The sequence below is a fragment of the Phocoena phocoena genome, chromosome 15 (genome assembly GCF_963924675.1).
Source record: "Phocoena phocoena chromosome 15, mPhoPho1.1, whole genome shotgun sequence".
NCBI lineage: Eukaryota > Metazoa > Chordata > Mammalia > Artiodactyla > Phocoenidae > Phocoena > Phocoena phocoena.
The window spans coordinates 73,639,247-73,659,115 of record NC_089233.1 but is presented as its reverse complement, the minus strand read 5'-3'; the positions used below and the strand labels follow the sequence as shown (position 1 = coordinate 73,659,115).

Genomic DNA, 19,869 nt, shown 5'->3' with positions numbered 1-19,869 from the left:
ACCTGACTTACCCTCTTTGCCTCAGTTGTCCCATCGCTAAAATGGAGACGATAATATCTGCCTCCAAGCATGGCTGTGGAACGGAATGAGTTAATGCATGTAAATTACTAGGAAAAGTACCTGGCCGGTTGTAAGCACTTGTTCATTAACTCTCATTATACTCGGAGCCCTTTAAATGTTTAGGGGAAGAGAGTTTAAAGATTAGAATTTCTGTTTAGATATGCAGTTCATGAGCAGCAACACTACCCTGGGACCGAATTACCTGGGTCATAGCTTTACATGCATGACTAAATCGATGTCATTTATAATCTCCTCTGAAAAATAATAGGACCTCTCATTAAATGAATTAATACTTGTAAAATACCTGGAACTTAATAAGTACTCAAAACATGTTGGTGGTTTTGGTTGTCATTATCATAATTATTCTCCTGCATGGTGATGTGAGGCAGGATAGAAAAGGCATCTCTGAACAGAGCTTCTTAGGGTTCAGATTTACCAGGTGGCTTTTCATGCCACTGACCTCGACCATTATAATATTCTCTTTTCTTTTCTTTTCTTTTCATGCCCTTGTAAGGATAACTCAGGTAGCAGGGTTACCGTGGCCTCACAAAATGAATTGGGAAATGCTCCTCTTTTCTCTGTTCTCTGGAAGGGTTTGTGTAAGATGGGTATTACTTAGTCCTTAAATGTTTAGTAGAATTACCATCGAGGTCAGCAGGGCTTAGAGGGTTTTTTTGTTGTTGTTGTTTTTTGAGGGGAGTTTTTAAATGATTGATTCTCTTTAATAGACAATGAAATATTCAGCCTTTCTTTTTCTGATTGTTGAATAAGTTATGTTTTTCAAGAAGTTTTTCTGTTTCCTCTGAGTTATCAAATTTATTGATATAAAGTAGTTCATACTATCCATTTAGTATCCTTTCAAAGCTGTAAGATTAGATTAGTTCATGAGGGCGGGGTGGGGGGGGCCATGATGGAATTATAGCCCTTACAAGAAGAGAGCTTGTCTCTGCATGCCTGGCACCAAGGAAGGACCACGTGGGGACATAAGGAAAAGACAGCCGTCTGTAAGCCAGGAAGAGAGCTCTCCACACAATCCAAATCTGCTGACACCTGGATCTTAGATCCTCCAGTCTCCAGGACTGTGAGAAATAAATGTCTGCTGTTTAAGCCACCCAGTCTCTGGTATTTGCTTGTAGCAACCTGAGCTGATTAAGACAGACATATATTCTTCAAACTGGAATACCTATCGGTCTGTCAGGTGGCGCATAAAACAGGATAGTTATGTCTTCCAAAGCCAGCAGCAAGTTTCCAACTTTGACAGCAAATAATTGTATATTTTTAAACAATGGATGCATTATGGAGCATGATACCACACATGGGTTGAAGAATGTCGAGTTTGCACCAGAATGTGACCCAGATTCCTTGGGAGCTTTCCATGGATGTTCTTCTGCCTGGAGGCCCACAGAGTGACTGGAGCCCATGTACTGGCTCACAAGACCTAATGGTTACATTTCATGAATTTTGCTAGCTAGTTGTTAAACATAGATACTATTTAAAATGAAATTTTATTAATTGGGGTTAAAAAGTTATATCAAAACAAAGGTAATAGATAGTCAAAACTCATCACTTCCTAATTGTTTTACTATTATCTATGGTCTTGAGGTTATTTACATCTACTGTTATTTGCATCTATATGTGCGGAGGAAATACTGTGGAGTGTTGTGATACAGTCCATCTCTTTCCAACACTGTGCTCAGTGATGTAACTTGGTGGCTTGAAATCAGCCATGTGGGCATATTTACACCATAGAAATCAGTAAACACTACAAATCAGGGCTTAGCTCATTGTTTGGTTGCTTGCCTAGACTTAAGGTAATGGGAAAAGTTAGTAATGCAGATCACACTCAAAATGTGTTGTCTATAGCTGTTATATTGTGACTAGCACAAAAAATGAGGAACTATTCTTCTGGTATTTGAAAACCATCATTTGATTCAGTAAAGAAGACACACCATTGGTAAGCAAGTGACGTCCTGACACGTTCCTTCATTGTGTCTGTTTTGTCTTAATAATTAATGTAAATTAAAACATAACCGACATTCATAGTGGAACTAAACTCAGTGGTCAATGACATGAGTGGCTTCTTAGCTGAACTGAATAATAATCAAGAACTTTTACACACACACACAAACATATACACCCACAGTTTTTTCAGAGAGCCAGTTGTTAAACATTTACCAGCACACCACTTGAGGGATATTTGGTGGGTAGAGTCTGATAAGGTCATTTGAGTTTGAGGAGAACTAGCCATTGAGAATGGTCCTATGATTGGCACTGTCAGATTTCCTGGTAAAAGTGCCATGACTATGTCTCAGTCATTTTCGTAGTCTCAACTCCCAGTCTGGTGCTCAGCACGTGGTCAGGAATAATGTTTGCTGAATGGATGATAGTGAACATGTTGTAAGCACTGTCTTGAGTTGCAGAAGCACGTATTAGTTATTCAATAAATATTTTGGGTTCCTACTATGTGCCAGGCACTGTTCTTGGCTTCAGGGGCACAATCCCTGCCCTCCTAGAGCTTACATTCTAGTGGAAGAGAAAACCAGTAAAGTACAAAGTCTGCATTCAGGTTAATTTTATGTCACCTTGACTAGGCTAAGAGATGCCTAGTTAGTTGGTGAAACATTATTTCTTAGTGTATCTGTGAGTATGTCTCTGGAAGAGATTGCATTTAAATCAGTAGACTGAGACCTGCCCTCACCAATGTGTTGGGCATCATCCAATCAGCTGAGGGCTTGAATAGAACAAAAGGGTGGAGGGAGGGCAAATTCCCTTCCGCTCTACCTGAGCCATCCATTTTCTCCTGCCCTCGGACATCGGTGCTTCCGGTTCTTGGGCTTTTGGACTCAGATTGGCACCTACACCAGCAGTCCCCTGCTTCTCAGGGCTTTGACCTTGGACTGAATTACACCACCAGCTCTCCTGGTTCTCCTGCCCGCAGATGGAAAATCGTGAGACTTCCTGGCCTCCATAACTGTGGGAGCCAAATCCTATCACAGGTCTCCTCTTACATGTATCTAGATATGTCCTATCCATTCTCTCTCTGGGGAACACTGACTAATACAGGTGGCAGCACTTGGTTATATGAAGAAAAATGAAGCAGGATAAGGGGATGGAGACAAGTGGTATCACGCTTCTGCCACACAAGGAGCCAGGACATGGCCTTCTACTTAAAACCTGGCTCCGTCTCTAGGAAGCTGTGTGTCTTCAGAGTAGTCACTTGACCTCTCTGAGCTATGAAAACTGTCTCTAGCTGATATTCGGGTCCATTTGTGGACTCACAGGTTCCAAGCCCTAAGAAGACCTTGTTGGCCAAATTTGCTTTTTTGTGGCCTGAACCTTTGGATTCATTGGCTTCCAGGGTGGTCCCTGAAACTCCCCTGGCAGAACGTGGGCATTCCAGAAGCTTCTGTAAATGGGGTGCTGTTTATTGTGCTGCCACTTTCCTGCATCTTTGTTTGCTGTACTAGGAGTACCTGGGTTGGGTCTGCCCCTTTGTTTGCCTCTGTGGAACCCTGGAACGATGCCTTTTGGCTCCAAGCACCCATTGAGACAAAGAGGTCCTTTTCTATAACAGATGCAGCGCAGGATCTCAGCTGCCTGGGAAACCCCAGTTTGGGGTTCTAGAAACATGCCTGACACCTATCTGTTGCCTCTCTGGTCTCAGTGTTCATATCCGTAAAGCAGGGGGCTTGGCGATGGTCTGACTGTCCTCCATTGAATTCCTGGATCAGGGAGGTATTAGGTTTGCCACGGTAGGTGGGACGGAGGGAGTGAACAGGGGACCCAGTAGGGAGCTCCTCATCCCACTTCTCCCAGAAAAACTCCTTTTAACTAAATTTTACTCTCAAGGTTTGTCTGTTTTATATTGTGATTCAATATTCAATTTTGCTTGGACAAAGGGCTGGAAGTTATAAATACTTATAAATCTGTGATTATCTAAGCTCTCTCATCCCTGATATGTAGGAATCTGCCTGGTATAGGAACCAAAAAGATGTTAGGAAATCAAAACTTAGGCAATTTTTAGTCGTGGTATTTGATTCCATATTATCGCTTTTGCTTTCGATCTTTAAAATGTGTGTCCAATAGTCTGACCTCTTAAAATATTCGTTTCAAGCAGTGTTGATTTGTTTTACAATTATTCTTCCCTGACCCCAACAACTCAAAACTGGGAGAACTAATAAACGAATTCAGCAAAGTAGCAGGATACAAAGTCAACACACAAAAATCAGTTGCATTTCTATACAATCTAAAAAGGAAATTAAGAAAATAATTCATTTACAATAGCATCAAAAAGGATAAGATACTTAGGAATTAACCAAGGAGGTGAAAGACGTGTACAATGAAAACTACAAAACATGGCTGAAAGAAATGAAAGACATAAATACAGGTCTTCCTCAACTTGCAATGGGGTTACATCCCAATAAACACATTGTAAATTAAAAATATCATAAGTCAAAAATGTATTTGATACCCCTAACCTACTCAACATCATAGTTTAGCCTAGCCTACCTTAAATGTTCTCACTTACATTAGCCTACAGTTGGGCAAAAATCATCTAACACAAAGCCTATTTTATAATAAAGTGTTGAATATCTCATGTAATTTATTGAATGCTGTACTGAAAGTGAAGAGCGGAATGGTTGCCTGGGTACAGAATGCTTGTAAGTATATCCGTTGTTTACCCTCATGATGGTGTGGTTGGCTGGGAGCTGAGGCTCGCTGCCACTGCCCAGCATCAGGAGAGAGGATCAGACTGCATATTGCTAGCCTGGAAAAAGATCAAACTTCAAAATTCTACTGAATGCATATCACTTTTGCACCATCATAAAGTTTAAAAAATCGTTAAGTTGAACCATCAGAAATAGGGGACTGACTGTAAGTGGAAACATATCTTGTGTTCATGGGTTGGAAAACTTAATATTGTTAAGATATCAATACTACCCAAAGTGATCTAAAGAGTCAGTGCAATCCCTATCAAAACCCCAGTGGTTTTCTGTGTGGAAATAGAAAAGCCATCCTACAATTCATGTGGAATCTCAAGGGACCCCAAATAGCCAAAGCAATCTTGAAAAAGAACAAAGCTGGAGGACTCAGAAGTTTTCCTGATTTCAAAACTTACTACAAAGCTGCAGTAATCAGAACAGTGTGGTACTGGCAAAAAGACAGATATAAACCAATGGAACAGAATAGAAAGCCCAGAAATAAACCCTCACGTGTATGGTCAAATGATTTTTGGAGAGGGTCCCAAGACCATTCAATGGGGAAAGGACAATCTTTTCACCAAACTGTGCTGGGAAAACTGGATATTCATATGCAAAAGAATGAAGTTAGACCTTTATCTAACATCACATACAAAAATGAACTCAAAATGTGCTCATGATCTAAACATAAGACCTAAAACTATAAAAATCTAAGAAGAAAACATAAGACAAAAACTTCAGGACATTGGATTTGGCAATGATTTCTTGGATATGACACCAAAGGCACAGGCAACAAAAGAAAAAATAGACAAATGGGAAAAGAGGATTTGTTTTACAAAAATTCCCTCTGCAAGAGACTTTTTGTAGGTCTCTAAATTGCATGAGAGAATGTAAACACTGGTACAGAAGCTAAGGCACTTGGGAAATGGAAATTCTCCTATGTTGGGCGTGTTAAGCAGAGTCTCAGGATGTGTTTCCAAGGTTTGGAAATGGATGTAGGTGTGTCCTACAGTCTTCCCTCTCTCAGTAAGGGACAACCGCATTCTTCCATTGAGGCCAACAACTAGAATTACCCTGGGCTTCTCTCTTTGCCTTACACATCATAACAGATCCTTGGCAAAGCTATCTTAGAAGTAGATCCAGAATTTGACGACTTCTCATTACCTCCACTGCTCCCATCAGACCCTAGCTGCCAGTATCTGTTGCTTGGATTATTGACAAAGCCAACTCATTGGTCTCCCTGGACCATTGGACCTTGCCCCTTTAGATGGATTAACTAATTGTAGTGTCTGCACATAGTTTGATGCCTGTCCTGTGTAGCTGAGGATATGTTCTATTCGGATAGTGCTTGTTAGGATGGAATTCAGTTCAGTGTGCTGTGGACACTGAATAAAGCCAACAAAACCTACTATGAGTAAGAAGTAAGAAGAATAAATGGCACCAGACAGCACCAAATCCAAGAAATAGTCTGTACATGCAAGATCATTGCCTTGAGAGAATATAAGAAAGCAAGGTCAGGGCAGTAGGCAGTTTTATTTAAATAGTGACTATGGGAATAATAAGACACTATTTGTTATGGATCCTGAGGGACACTGATGTATCAGAAGATGTTACCATTACTGCGCTCTTGTTTCATCAGCAGGTGAATAGTTTCACAAGTTTTGACAAATGTACAAACCCATGCAACCACCACCCCAATCGAGGTCTAGAACATTTCTGTCACCCCAGTAGTTTCCTTTGTGCTTCTTTGCAGCTCCCCCCGCCCCCACAAAACACAAACATCCTAACCCCAGCCTTGGCAACCACAGATCCGTTTTGTTTTGAATCTTTGAAATTGCATTGTCAACCTGAAGGCATAGATTCTAGCATTCAGCTGATAACAGCTGTGGGGTACTTGGTTAAGAGAGTTGGCTCTGGAGGTAGATTGTCTTGTTTGCACAACCATTGCCTTGCTACTGACCTCCTGGAATCTCAGTTTCCCAATCCACCAGATGGTCATAATAATTATACGTACTTCACTGGGATTTTGTGATGAATAAACAATAGCTGGTACCTACTAGCCCAATAAATATCAGTAATTATTATTACTATTTATAGAGTGGGTACCAAGTGTTGGACGTTGTGCTAAATGCCATGTATGGATGTGGCCGTTGCTGCTGGCGCTCTGTCCACATCCCTGTGGGCGGTTACCATTCTGTACATGCCAATGGCTTCTTGCAGAGCCCTGGATGCTCTGCAAGAACTTGTTAATTTGGCGGCTGCACAGGGCAGGTCGAAGTGCTGGAGAGTTAACGCTCCCATGAGCAGCCCTCAACCAGTGATGACCAAGAGCTGGCAGATAAAGAGCAGCTTCCTCGCCTCCCAGGGGGACTACTCTGAGGCATGATCTCCACTGTCTTCTAGGGTCCCCATCAAGATTGAGCCCCAGCTGCCCTCCGTAGTAACCTTCTTGTTGACACACTGTCTTGGCGTCCTTCTCTGTTTCACTTCCTCACTGCCCTTCCAGAACTTTCTGAGATTCCCTGTCGAGCAAACTACTTTTCCCTCTCATGCTCATCTCAGGGTCTACTTCTAAGACAATGGGGTATTTCATTTTATCGTCAAACAATCCTATAAAATGGACAGATATAGCTTCCCCATTTTATAGTTGAGCAAAATGAGGCTCAGATAGGTGACACCACCGGCTCAAAGTCTGAGCCTTGGGCACTTACCCTCTCCACTGCCTCCCCGAGGAATGGGCCCTGATGGGCCCTGCTCCAGGACCTCTTCTCCCTCTGCCACCCAAAGCTCTGCTGACCCTCCTGGGCCTGCATCTCCCCCCTGCAGGAAGGTCGCTGCCTGTTCGTCATCCTGCTCATGGCGGTGTACTGGTGCACCGAGGCCCTGCCCCTCTCGGTGACGGCCTTGCTGCCCATCATCCTCTTCCCCTTCTTGGGCATCCTGCCCTCCAACAAGGTCTGCGCCCAGTACTTCCTGGACACCAACTTCCTCTTCCTCAGCGGTCTGATCATGGCCAGCGCCATCGAGGAGTGGAACCTGCACCGGAGAATTGCCCTCAAGGTCCTGATGCTCACTGGGGTCCAGCCGGCCAGGTAAGGCCAGGTAATGGGTCCAGCCCAGAGGTGGCGAGGCAGAGGGACCACATCTCTTGGAGCCTAAACCCACTCTTCCTGCTCTGGTCATCCAGGGCAACAAACTCATCATGTCCCACCATCCGCTTGTTTATTCATTTCTCAAATATTTAGTGAGCCGCTCTGTGTGCCAGACACAGTGCTAGGCCCTTGGGCAGTTCTCAAAAGTATGTAAGAATCACATGGGAATCAGTTGAAATGCTGATTCCCAGACCTCACCCCCAGGGATTCCTGTCCAGTAGTTTTAGAGGGGACCATATTAGCAGCTTGACTCAGACTGCTTGGGGCTGAATCCCACCTTTCCTGCTCTGGGAGGTGACTTAGGCTCTCTTTGCCTGTAGAATGATGATACAGTAGCTTGGACCTGCACCGTAAATGCTGGCTGTTATCATCCTGGTTTTCTATTTACCAGCCAAGGTGACATGGTGGGTGGGGAGTGGATGGAAAGATGGCCTTGGAGAGGCAGGGAGGTAGGGTCCATTCCTAAGGGCCTTGGGCCCCCTAGCTAGGATTCCAACTTTTATTTTAAGATGATTGAATGGCCTTTAAAATAAGGTCATTGTTGTTCTTTTAATCTTTTTTTTTTTGCAATTTGTTGAATCTTAAGGATTCCTTCCCAGTAATGTTTTTAAATGCATAAAGCACAACACGTAGGATTTAAAACAACAACCACAACAATTACAGCAAAATGCACTTATCCAAGCAATTTTTTAAAACCACGCAAATTTGTGATAGAATACTATATGTACTTCTTTATTAACACAATAAATGATGAGATCTAGCAACAGCCTCATAACTGTAGTTTTGAGGCAGTTCTGAGTGTCAATGATATTCCAAGATGTCTCAACTATTATAATGTGATATGGAAGTGTCTGTGATCTTTACTGGTAACCAACTCCCCTTCTAATCGAGAAAAAAAATTTTTAATTAATTTATTTATTTTTGGCTGCATTGGGTCTTCGTTGCTGCACGTGGGCTTTCTCTAGTTGTGGCGAGCGGGGGCTACTCTTCGTTGTGGTGTGCGGGCTTCTCACTGTGGTGGCTTCTCTTGTTGTGGAGCACAGGCTCTAGGCGCGCGGGCTTCAGTAGTTGTGGCATGCGGGCTCAGTAGTTGTGGCTCGTGGGCTCTAGAGTACAGGCTCAGTAGTTGTGGCTCACGGGCTTAGTTGCTCCTCAACATGTGGGATCTTCCTGGACCAGGGCTCGAACCCGTGTCCCCTGCATTGGCAGGTGGATTCTTAACCACTGCACCACCAGGGAAGTCCTCCCCTTCTAATAATACTGAACTTTTTTGCCTATGTTTATCACTGAAGGAAATATTTAATTTCTATTAGATGTTAGTAAAATAGAGGTATATTTTCCCCTATCATGTCCATTCTGAATTATATCTATGGCCCCCCTGGTTATCAATCTCTGCTTTAAAGAATTCTAAGCTGGGGAGTGACATGACCAGATTTGCATTTTTAAAAAAAATTCCTCTTGGCTGCCATGAGGGGATCAGATGAAGGTGAGAAGCCAGATGCAGCCCAGGTAAGAGACTGTTCTGGGGATCCAGACGAGAGATGGTGCCACCTTGGACTAGGGTGGTGGCAGTGGAGATGGGCTGAATGGATAGGTTTGAGAGCTCTTTTTGTGGTGGGGATGGGGGTGGTGATGAGGGAGGAGGTTCTGAATAACTCATGGTTTTCTAGCATCTGCTCTGGGCCAGGCATTCTGCTAGGCTCTGTAGCTGTTTCCTCATGGAGGAACTGTCAGTCCTATGGGAGAGATTCCATCTATAGAACTGATCCCAACACAGAGCAGAATTTAATACCTAAGGGACACATGGTGCAATATGAGCCCACATGAGAGATATAGGGTGACTTCTTGGAGGAGGTTACATTTGGCCTTGAAGAATGGATGAGGCTGCTGTCAAACATGTTTTAAAGTTACAACAATGAAAACGGTATGACACTAGCTCAGAAATAGATTTTTAAAACACAGAGTAAATAATCTGGAAGAAATTGAAATCCGTGGGAAAGGGAAGGATTCAAGAATTGGTGGGTGTTGGAATAATTTGTGTATTCTTTAGGAAAAAATCCTACTTAGATCCGACTTTGTTCTATACAACTAAATAAATTCCAGGTGGATTAAGAATTCAATGTAAAGAAAAGCAAATCACTAAACTGAGATTCCTGTTCGTGGGAGGGACCAAGCAATGGCAGGCAGGCAGGACATCAAGGTGTGTTTGGGAGCTGGCGAGAAACTCAGCAGAGCCTGAGCAGGGGTGCCTGGGAGGAGTGGGAAGGGAAGGGGGAGAGAGGAGGCTGGGAAGGGCACTTAGGGTGAAACAGTGGAGAGTCTTGGTGCCAAACCAAGACACCTTTATTCTGCAATGGGAGCTATCCAGGATTTGTGGGCAAAGGAGAGAAAATGTCAGGGTTGGTGTGTCTTTAGAACTAATTTACCTTGGGCACCTGAGGTCAGTTCACTTACATACACTGAGTCAGTTTCCTTAGATCTAGAATAAGCGTGGTGAATGGATTTGGTTCCCACTTGGTCACTAGCTTGTCCTCTCTGGGCCTTAACTTTCCATGTGTAAACAAGTGGGATACAAACCAGAGGCCCCAGTTCTAGATCGGCCTCTAACTCGCTCTGTTCCCAGGCTCATCCTAGGGATGATGGTGACCACCTCCTTTCTGTCCATGTGGCTGAGCAACACGGCCTCCACTGCCATGATGCTGCCCATCGCCAGCGCCATCCTGAAGAGTCTCTTTGGCCAGGAGGTTCGTAAAGACCTCAGCTGGGAGAGTGAAGAGAAAGCAGGTGAGTCTGTGGGAAGGGACTGGGAGGAACTCCACCAAGGTGGAAGAGTGGGAGTGGGGACATCCAGAGGGTGTTGGGGAAGGCCAAGGGGATGCACTTATTGAGCACCTACTATGTGCCAAGTTTAATAATAGTAACTGAGAATTCACTATGTCAAACCATGGTACCTTTTGTAAAATTTTGCATTTATTGAGCATTTACTGTGTACTAAGCAATGAGTTAAACACTTTACATACATTAACTCCTTGGCCTCTCAAAACAGCCTCTTGAAGTAGGTACTATGCAACTTGAAACAATGATGAGATTTATTTCAATGAGATTGGCAAAAATAAGCTGGATAGTGCCCAGTGCTGGCAGGAATGGGAGCCATTGGAACTCTGTGCGCTGCTAGACAGTGTGGACAGTCAGCCTTTCTTAAGGGCATTCTACAAATATTTGATCAAATTAAGAGTGCGTATACCCTGGAACCCAGAAGTTTGGCCCTGAATGCAAGTGCTAAAGGCATTCTGACACGGGTTCATGAGGAGACGCATGTGACCATGTTTAGTGCAGCATTCCCTGTGGTATGCTGGTTAGGGTTCAGGTTCGGGTTAGGTTTAGGGTTGTGGTATGGCCACCATCGCCAGTAAAGGAGGAGATTGAGTGTGGTGGGTGCACGTCACTGAGCACTATGCTGCTTTTAGGAACAAAGAATTAGAGGGACATATAGTTATAGAAATAAATCTCATAAAACCTAGTTGTGATTGGAAAAGCCAGAAGGAGATACAGAACACAATATCGTTATGTAAATTAAAAATACTCACAAAAGACAAAACGTTTGCAAGAACATAAACAAAGGAAAAGCTACACATTAAACGCATCCCAGTGGTTGCTCTGGGAAGGATGGGGTTGGGAAATGGGGATAAAAGGGACCAAATTAATAAATAAAACAAAAAGAGTGGCCTTGTGCAACAGATAGTGAGAATGTGCTGTGAAATGAGGGATTGGATTCACTTAAATCTCTGAAACTGTGTTCTAAAGAAAACAAAACACAAGTAGCTGCCATGTTTTTACGTGACTAAATGAGAGCTCAGAGAGGGGAATTGACTTCTCCAAGTCACACAGCGAGCAAATGGTAGAGCCCAACTTTGGACCCAGGCAGTCTGGCTGCAGAGCTCACTCTCTTCCCCATGAAATCAGCTGCATCAGTGAGAATTCTTTTGGCTGCAGGTAAAAGGATGCCTGTCTGCCAGTGACTTAAAGAACAAGGGTTTATTTTCCTCAAATGTCAAAAAGTCAGAGAAGGGCAGTTCCAGGGTCATTTCAGAGGCACAAGGATGTCAGGGCTGGTCACTGGTATCTCTGTGATTCCCTTGGTCTTTCCCTCGTGGTTGCAAAATGGCTGCCGCATCCTGAGTCTTGGGGCTCCAAGAGAATACCTCATAGTCACCTTGGGGTGGCAGCAAGCAGTTAACTCTGCTTTCTCATTTCAACCCAGCTGCCCCCACTTTACCTGCTTTATACCCTGAGCTTCCAAGTAACAATCACCGATGTTTACTGAGTACTTACTTTTATGCAAGGTCTCATCTAAGGGCCTTACATCTGAATGACGTGGAGCTAGCTTTGACCTCATTTAGAGCAATGGAAATGGAGGAAGAAATTTAAAAAGTGGTTAAAGTAGTCCCCAAGGTCACATAATTCCAAAACAGCAGCTCTGGTATTTTGAATCCAGGTTGGTTGACTTTAGCGCCTGTACTCTTAACCTCTGTTGTTCTGCCTCCCATAGAAGATGTTTTTTCTAAGAGTTTAGTGGCAAAAAAAAAAGAAAAAAAGGTATGAGAGCCAGTTCCCTCATTATGTGAAAGAAGATGAAAAACCTGAGACTCGAGAAGGGGAAGGGACTTGCCCAAGGTCACACACAGCGTCATGCGAAATCCAGAGTCTTTCCCCTTATGCTGCAGGATGTCAGGAGGCAGGAGACCCTGGGAGGCTGCGGCAGACCTCTGCTTTCATAGGCGGCGGGATCAGAGATCGGGGATTAGTTAATGATCAGCCCCAAGACCTAAAACGGGTATTTCCAGTGCAAAGAGAGATGTTCTCTTTCATCCAGTTTCTGTGCTCTGTCCTGGTGGCAGGAGGTAAGGACAGGAGTGGAGGGAGTGGAGACTCTGTTTATGGGCCAGGATAGGGGCGAGGAGGCTCCTGGAGGCTTTCCTGGAGGCTTTAAGTCCCTGAGGGACACCCAGAGCAACAACTATAAGGATGATGTGAGCTACCATTTCCTGAAGACCCACCCTCTGCCAGACACTGTGCTAAACTTTTCATACCCATTAGATGATTTAATCTTCATAACAGTACTATGAAGTAGATGACGCCCATATTACAGACGAAGAGACTGAGGGTCAGGGAGGCAAAATGCTTTGCCCAAAGCAACATGGTGAGTTAGTTGCTGAGCTTTCTCTGAATCTGGAATCTGTGCTTACAAGCCAGAACAAGATAGAGCCTGGGGCAGGACGGGGCTTGCTGGACAACACCCTAGGGATCCTCAGCCTTGGAGGGCAGCCCTGCTGCTTCTCTTCAGTTCTTTTACACACTCTGCTCCTTGTACTGCCTGGGGGACCAGGGCCACATGGGTGGTGGCTTCTCCTTCTACATGCATGTTCTCATTAGATCCTCCACTTCAGCCCTTCAAGGGTGGCCCTGTCATCATGCCTATTTTACAGAGGAGGTAACTGATCCACAGAGTGGTGAAGTATTTGCCCAAAGTCCCTCAGCCAGTAAGGGGCCCATTTGGCTTTTGAATCTAAACTTTTCCACTCTCCCCCCTCCTTCTTTCTGCCCAGAGAGGGCTAGGCTGCCACCCATGCCTTTCCTTTAGGAATGCCCAAGACGCTCTCATTCCAGAAGCAGTCTTGTCAGCTGAGTTAAGCATTGTCCTCCTCTTCCCTCTTCATTCATGAGGCTGCGAGAGGGGGCCTCTTCCTGAGGCTCTTCTCTCATCTATAAAATGAGGACAAAACCACCCATTTCGTACATATCGTTGTCAGGCTTACATGAGAAATGAGAGCCTGGCACATAGATATGGTTAATACGTGGCAGTGATACTATTGCTATTATATAGAAACCAGTATAAGAGTTCCAGGAATTGGAAAGAGTGGGTAATAAGACCCTACACCTTGATTCAGGTTGAAGTTTCCTATGACTGCTAGTTGAGAAGGATTTATTACCCGTCTGCTCCGTGGACTCCAAGTTCCGTGGGAGCTTGTGTCAATCTTTCTCATTGCCGTGAACTATAGTATTGTTCACCGAGAACACTGTTTGGCACTTAGTGGATAATCAATAAGTGTGTGAAATAAATAAATAAATAAACAAACCAGTTACTGAACTGTTCTACGCTTGTTTCCTCATATATAAAATGGGGATATTAATCCTTACCACCCAGGTAGTTGTGGGAACTAAGTAAATTAATGGATGTAAAACTGCCTATCCTGGGGACCTTTGACTTCCCCTGGGGTGCTGTTTACCTAATCTGATACAAGAACTCTTTCCTGAGAGCCTTCTGTGTGCCAAACTTCAAGAACATTTCAATCATACCAGGGAGGTTCAATTAGAGTCAGCTGTTCCAGGTCAGAGCCAGGTGGGTGCCTTTGGAGGTGGGGTGAGATTCAAGGGGTGGGGAATCAGTAGTCCTGGGAACAAGCCGACTCTGCCATTTACCCAGTGGGTCATCTTTATCCCGCGCTTCCCCCGTGTCTCCGGGCCTCAGTTTCCCGAGGTGTAAAGAGGAAGGTAATAACCCCTGCCCAGCTCTCCCAGTCTGTTCCGAGGCTGCTGTAAGATTACAAATGTGAAAGTTCTCAGCTCCCCCACCCGATATAAACTCAGGGATTGTTATTATTTGAATAAGATCTTAACGTAAACACCGAGCTCCTAACCAGCCTGCGATTTCTGGACCCAGGGAAGTCAGAACCTTTGGAGACTTTGGCCTGTTTTCGTGTGGTCACTTGGGTCACCGTGGTCACGGGAAGTACAGGGATGACCCGGGATGAATGGTTAAGAGTAGCTGAAAAAAAAAAAAAAAAAGAGTAGCTGAGCTGCTAGGGGCTGAGTAGCACCTTGGTTTTCCAAGTTTTTTTCAACTTCATCTTCACTGGTTTTATCATCATCATTAGAAAAAAATAATGCTTGGTATCAAATTTTTTCACATTACTAATTTGCATAAAGAAAAAGTGAAACTCCCTCCTTCCTAATTTTAATTGCTACAGATAATTACTGTTCATAGCCGTGTGTGTATAAATAGCTTCCCCTGCCTCGTCTATAGCACGTACAGTTTTGTATCAGGGCTCTCCAACTCCGATGATGGCAGCAGCCAACTTCCATGGCTGAGAAAAGCGGCCATGTGAGGACTGTGGCAAACTGGGGAGCACTCACCCCCTCTAAGGTCGTGGGCGGCCACTGGAGGCTTCATTTCCCCATCTCTAACTTCAGGGGAGCCTTCTCAACCCGGCCTGCCCAAAAGAATGACCTACAGAGCTTTTAAAAGTACTGAGTCCCCAGAGCCTCTAAACCAGAGAACCTCCAGGGTGGGACCTGGGCATTCTCAGCAAATTCTAATGTTCATCCAGGGCTGAGGAAGGTGGCCTATTGTTATACCCGAGATGCTGGTGAGCTCTGCAGACATCTGATGCTGCGTGACAGCCATTCCCAACCCGGGTGAGAAGGGTACAGAGAGAGCTAGAGATGGGTCGGGGGTAGGGAGTCACTGGGTCAGGGTTCTTCCTGTCTGGCCATCCCCTGGGGAGTGACTTTGCCCACCAGCATCAGTGTCCTATTAACAGCCCTTCACTTCCTGCTTCAGTGCCCCGGCCTCCGGCCCCGTGTGTTGCATGTGGACGTGTGTTCCCATCACGGGAGCCCTGAAGCCCTTGTCCCCACGGCCCAGGGTGAGCTGATCTGAATTTAGCCTTCAGACCACTGCTGGTGGTCAGCAGGGCCAGCCTCAGGCACAGTAAAAATGACCCAGTCAGCCACCATGGAATGCTGCTCCCTCGTGGTACCAGCAGGAAAAGAACAGCCCAGAGTGGAGAAGGGAAGGGACTTCCCCAAGCCCCCTGGTGAGACAGGGAAAGAACTGAGGCTGGAGTCTAGACCCTTCCACCCAGTCCACGTGGCCAAAGCCCCCCAGGAATACATCTGTAGTTAAACAGGTTGAGTTTGTTATCGTTGCTGCAGTGAGGGAGAACACACACCACGGGCAACTACAGTCAACTCAGAGGGTGCTAGAAAGCACCTCTCATAGGATTTGGGCTTTGGTTGGGTCATTTTGGGTGGGGATGGGGGCTAAGAAAGTAGGGTTTGCTCTAGATTGGGTGCTGTCAGAGACTGGGGACGATTCTGTGATTAGGCAAGAAGTAACCACTTATTTAGCAAGAGAAGTGGAAGCTTGATATTTTGTGGGTGGCAAGTGGCTTTGCACTTAAAGGAGATTATGAGGTGTCCTTGCTCTGGCTCATTTTATCAGTCTCAGAGTGACTTTGTCTGAAGTCGGTGATGTGTGAGATTGTTTAGGTCCAACAAGAGAACGATGTGTCTGTCGTATCTGGGTCAGACCAGTTCCAGACTTCAGGGGCCACTCTTTTATTCTTTCTTGGTAGTAACCCACATTTTCTAAATCCCCACTAGTGCTCAGATTCCTGTTAAATTTTTAAAATCAGGGGCTGGCAAACTTGGGCCCACCAAATCTAGCCTGCTGCCTGTTTTTCATGCAGCCTGCGAGCTAAGCATAGTTTTTATGTTTTTAAATGGTTGGATAAATCAAAAGAAGAAGAAGATTTCGTGACATGTGAAGATTATATGAAATTCAGTTTCAGTATCCAGAAATAAATGTTTAGTCACACTAGTCATTTCTGTATTGTCTACGGCTGCTTTCATGATGTCATGGCAGATTTGAGTGGTTACAACAGAGATCATATGGCTTTTCATATTTACTACTGGCCTTTTACGGAATAAGTTTGCTAATCCCTGCTTTAAATGATGTTTTAGTTGTTCAGGTTGCTATGACAAAAATACCAGAGACTGGGTATTTATTTCTCCCAGTTCTGGAGGCTGCAAAGTACAAGATCAAGGCGTCAGCAGATCCGGTGTCTGTTGAGGGCCTTTTTCTGGTTTGTAGACAGCCATCTTCTCACTGTGTCCTCACATGGTGGAAAAGGCAAGGGAGCTCTGTGGGGTCTCTTTTATAAGGGCACTAATCCCATTCATGAGGGCTCCTCCCTTATGACCTAATCACCTCCCCAAAACTCCACCTGTTAATACCATCACATTAGGGATTAGGTTTCAACATATGAATTTTGGGGGTGATGAAAACATTCTGTCTATAGCAAATAAGTCAACTCTTTAATCCTCTTGATAACCCTAGGGGAATTATTACTTCCATTTTATGAATTAAAGATGTTCAAGGAGATCAAGGGATTTATCTAGGCCAGAGTTTCTTAACTTTGGCACTATTTGACATTTTAGGTAGGATAATTCTTTCTTGTGGGGGCTGACTTACGTCCTGTAAGATGTTTAGCAGCATCCCTGACCTCTGACCACTAGATACCAGTAGCACCCCAACTCCCCCCATCCCAGTTGCAACAACCAAAAATGTCTCCAGACATTGTCCAATATCCCCTGGAGGCAGAATCGACCCCAGGTGGGAACCACACTGATCTAAGGTCGCAAAGCAAGTGATGGAGCTAGGACTTGAACCCTGAACCCATGTGTTCAGCTACCAGTCACACTTCCAATGCCCTGGGATGGATTCTTTTGCTCTTGGTGATGGTTTCAGCTGCCGAAACTTTTAATCCCTTCAGTTGTCTCCACGACACTCCAAGGCTCCTGCGGGGAGACTGGCCTATGAAGCAAGGGCTTCTTTAAAAATGAAGTCAGATCCTATCCTGACTCTCCTCTGCTCAAACACTCCCCTGGCTCCACTCCCATCTGGCTCAGAGGAGAAGCTAAAGTCCTTACTGTGAGCCCCAAGACCTCTGTGTGATCCACACCACTTCCTGCCGCCTCACTCCTGCCACTTCTCCCACCTCTCCTCCTCCTTCATGCCCCTCCAGCCCCACTGATCTCCTTCCTGCTTCCCAACACACCAGACACACTCTCACTTCAGGGCCTTTGGACTTGCTGTTCCTGTTGCCCCCACCCCTCTTCCCACAACTCTTCAGATGATTGGCTCCTTTTTATCCTTGAGGTCTCAGCTCATATGTCTGCTCTGTTGACCTGATCATAATAGTCCCCCTGCTCCTCCTCCCCACGCTGCAGTCACTTTCCATCACGTTGCCCAGTTTCATTTCCTCTGTCACTTTCATCACAAACTGGAAGTTTTCTTTATTTGGTTATTGTCTGTCTCCCTTTCTAGAATATAACTTTCATGGGAGCAAGGACACTGTCCTATATTATTCACTGTGTACCCCAAGCTTATAGTCAATAGTACACAGCAGGTGCTCAATAAATGCTTTTTGAATGTATGGCAGACTGGGGTCACCCATCCCATTGCTGACCCATTACCACTCAGAGCTAGTCTTTCCCAAACATCCCTTTGACAATGACAGTTCAGGTTAGCCTAGGCTTGAGTTATGGGTTGTCAAGCAGCCTTGTAGTGAACTCCCTGCGCACGGGCCTGAAGCCCTCTCCAAAAAGGGGTGGATGGAATTTTGAGTATCTTTTTTTTTTTTTGGATCCAATGACTAGTATAGGTCAGGACCTGAGGAAGCACTCTGACTGACTGCACAAGAATGGGACACTCCTGTCCCATTTACTACATCACACTAAAGACGTCGTGTTCTTTCCTCCTAGCTGCTGTGCGGAAAAACGGCCTGCATACTGTGCCCACGGAGATGCAGTTTATTGCCGGCACAGAAGAGTGAGTTCCTGGTGGAATTCACAGAGGAGCCAGTGCTTGATCCAAGGAGATGATGAACAGGAATTCAATGCTCCAAGCAATCCTCCGCCTACCCCCAGTTTTTCTCCAGATGACCTAATGCCCAAGTTTCGACCATTTATAGCTTTGGCTCCAGGCTCCTTGAAAAAAGCAAATGTGCACATTAAATCCCTAAATGTCTGCTGAGGTGCAGGGTCTAGAAGGAGGGACCAGAAGAACAGGAGGCACAAGCCACACGACGGTCGTGGAGGAGAGGGTGTACCAGGCCAAGCGACCCCAAAGACAAAAATATCCTGAGACACCCTTCGCACTTGTGTGACTTAGGAAGTATCTTGACACTGACAGCACATTTAGTCTTTGGTGTCTTTTGTATATGGCAGTGTGGATAAGATCTGGGTGCTTAGGACCATGCAGACCTGGCTTTGAAGCCTGGCTTTGCCGCTTACCGGCTCTGTGATTTGGACAAGTCACTTAACCTCTCTGAACCTCAGTTAGTTTCACTTACCAACTGGACATGATATCAGAACCCATCTTATAGGGCTGTTTTGATATTAAATGAGAACGTGTAGCTAAAGCAGGTTTCTGGGCCTTCCATGCACGGATGGTAATGCTTGTTATTAATGGCATTGTTGTCTCGAGTTAATGGTGATGAAACAAACAGCAGGAAGTAAAGTGACTTGCTCAAGGCATTGCTGGGCATCGGTCAGGTCTGTTTCATTCATTCAACGGGTATTTATAGAGAGCTTACGATGAGCCAGGTACTGTCAGGGATACAGCAACAAACAGAAAAAAAAACCTGCCCTTGCGGAGAAACAAATACACAGTAAAATCCATAGTGTGTCAGAAGGTTGGTGAGTGCTATGCAGGAGAACAAAGCAGGAAAGCAGGCTAGGGATGGGGTTGGGGTAAAGGGCAGTTTTTAAATGTGTGGTCAGGGAAGGCCTCACTAAGGAAGTCATGCTTGAGCAAACGGCTGTGGGAGGTGAAGGATCTGTGGGAACAGGGTTCTCGGCAGAAGGACCAGCAGGTGCAAAAGTCCTGAGAGTTCAAAGCAGCCAGGAAGCCAGTGTGGCTGGACCTGGGGGTCAGAGAGATTGCTTGTGTGGCAGGAAGATAATGGTAGAGGGACAGAGCATGTGGGACCTCATCGGCCATTGAGGTAGCTTTGACTTTGAATGAGATGGGAGCTGGTGGAGGGTTCTAGCAGAGGAGGGACCTGATTTTACCTGAGTTTATCTTATCCCATGGCCTGCGCTCCTTCCTG

General features: G+C 45.1%; 1 protein-coding gene across 3 annotated transcripts in view; it reads left to right on the top strand.

Moving 5' to 3' along the window:
• The window catches only part of SLC13A3 (solute carrier family 13 member 3), a 75,383-nt gene that overhangs the window by 22,177 nt on the left and 33,337 nt on the right, over positions 1–19,869 (top strand). The window contains exons 2-4 of one of the 3 annotated variants that reach the window (XM_065891797.1): positions 7,587–7,852; positions 10,536–10,696; positions 18,521–18,587. In XM_065891797.1, the coding sequence (XP_065747869.1) occupies positions 7,587–7,852; positions 10,536–10,696; positions 18,521–18,587 (494 nt within the window). Of the gene's footprint in view, positions 1–7,586; positions 7,853–10,535; positions 10,697–18,520; positions 18,588–19,869 lie in introns of those variants that run through there. The other 2 variants (XM_065891798.1, XM_065891799.1) reach the window with 2 other exon arrangements.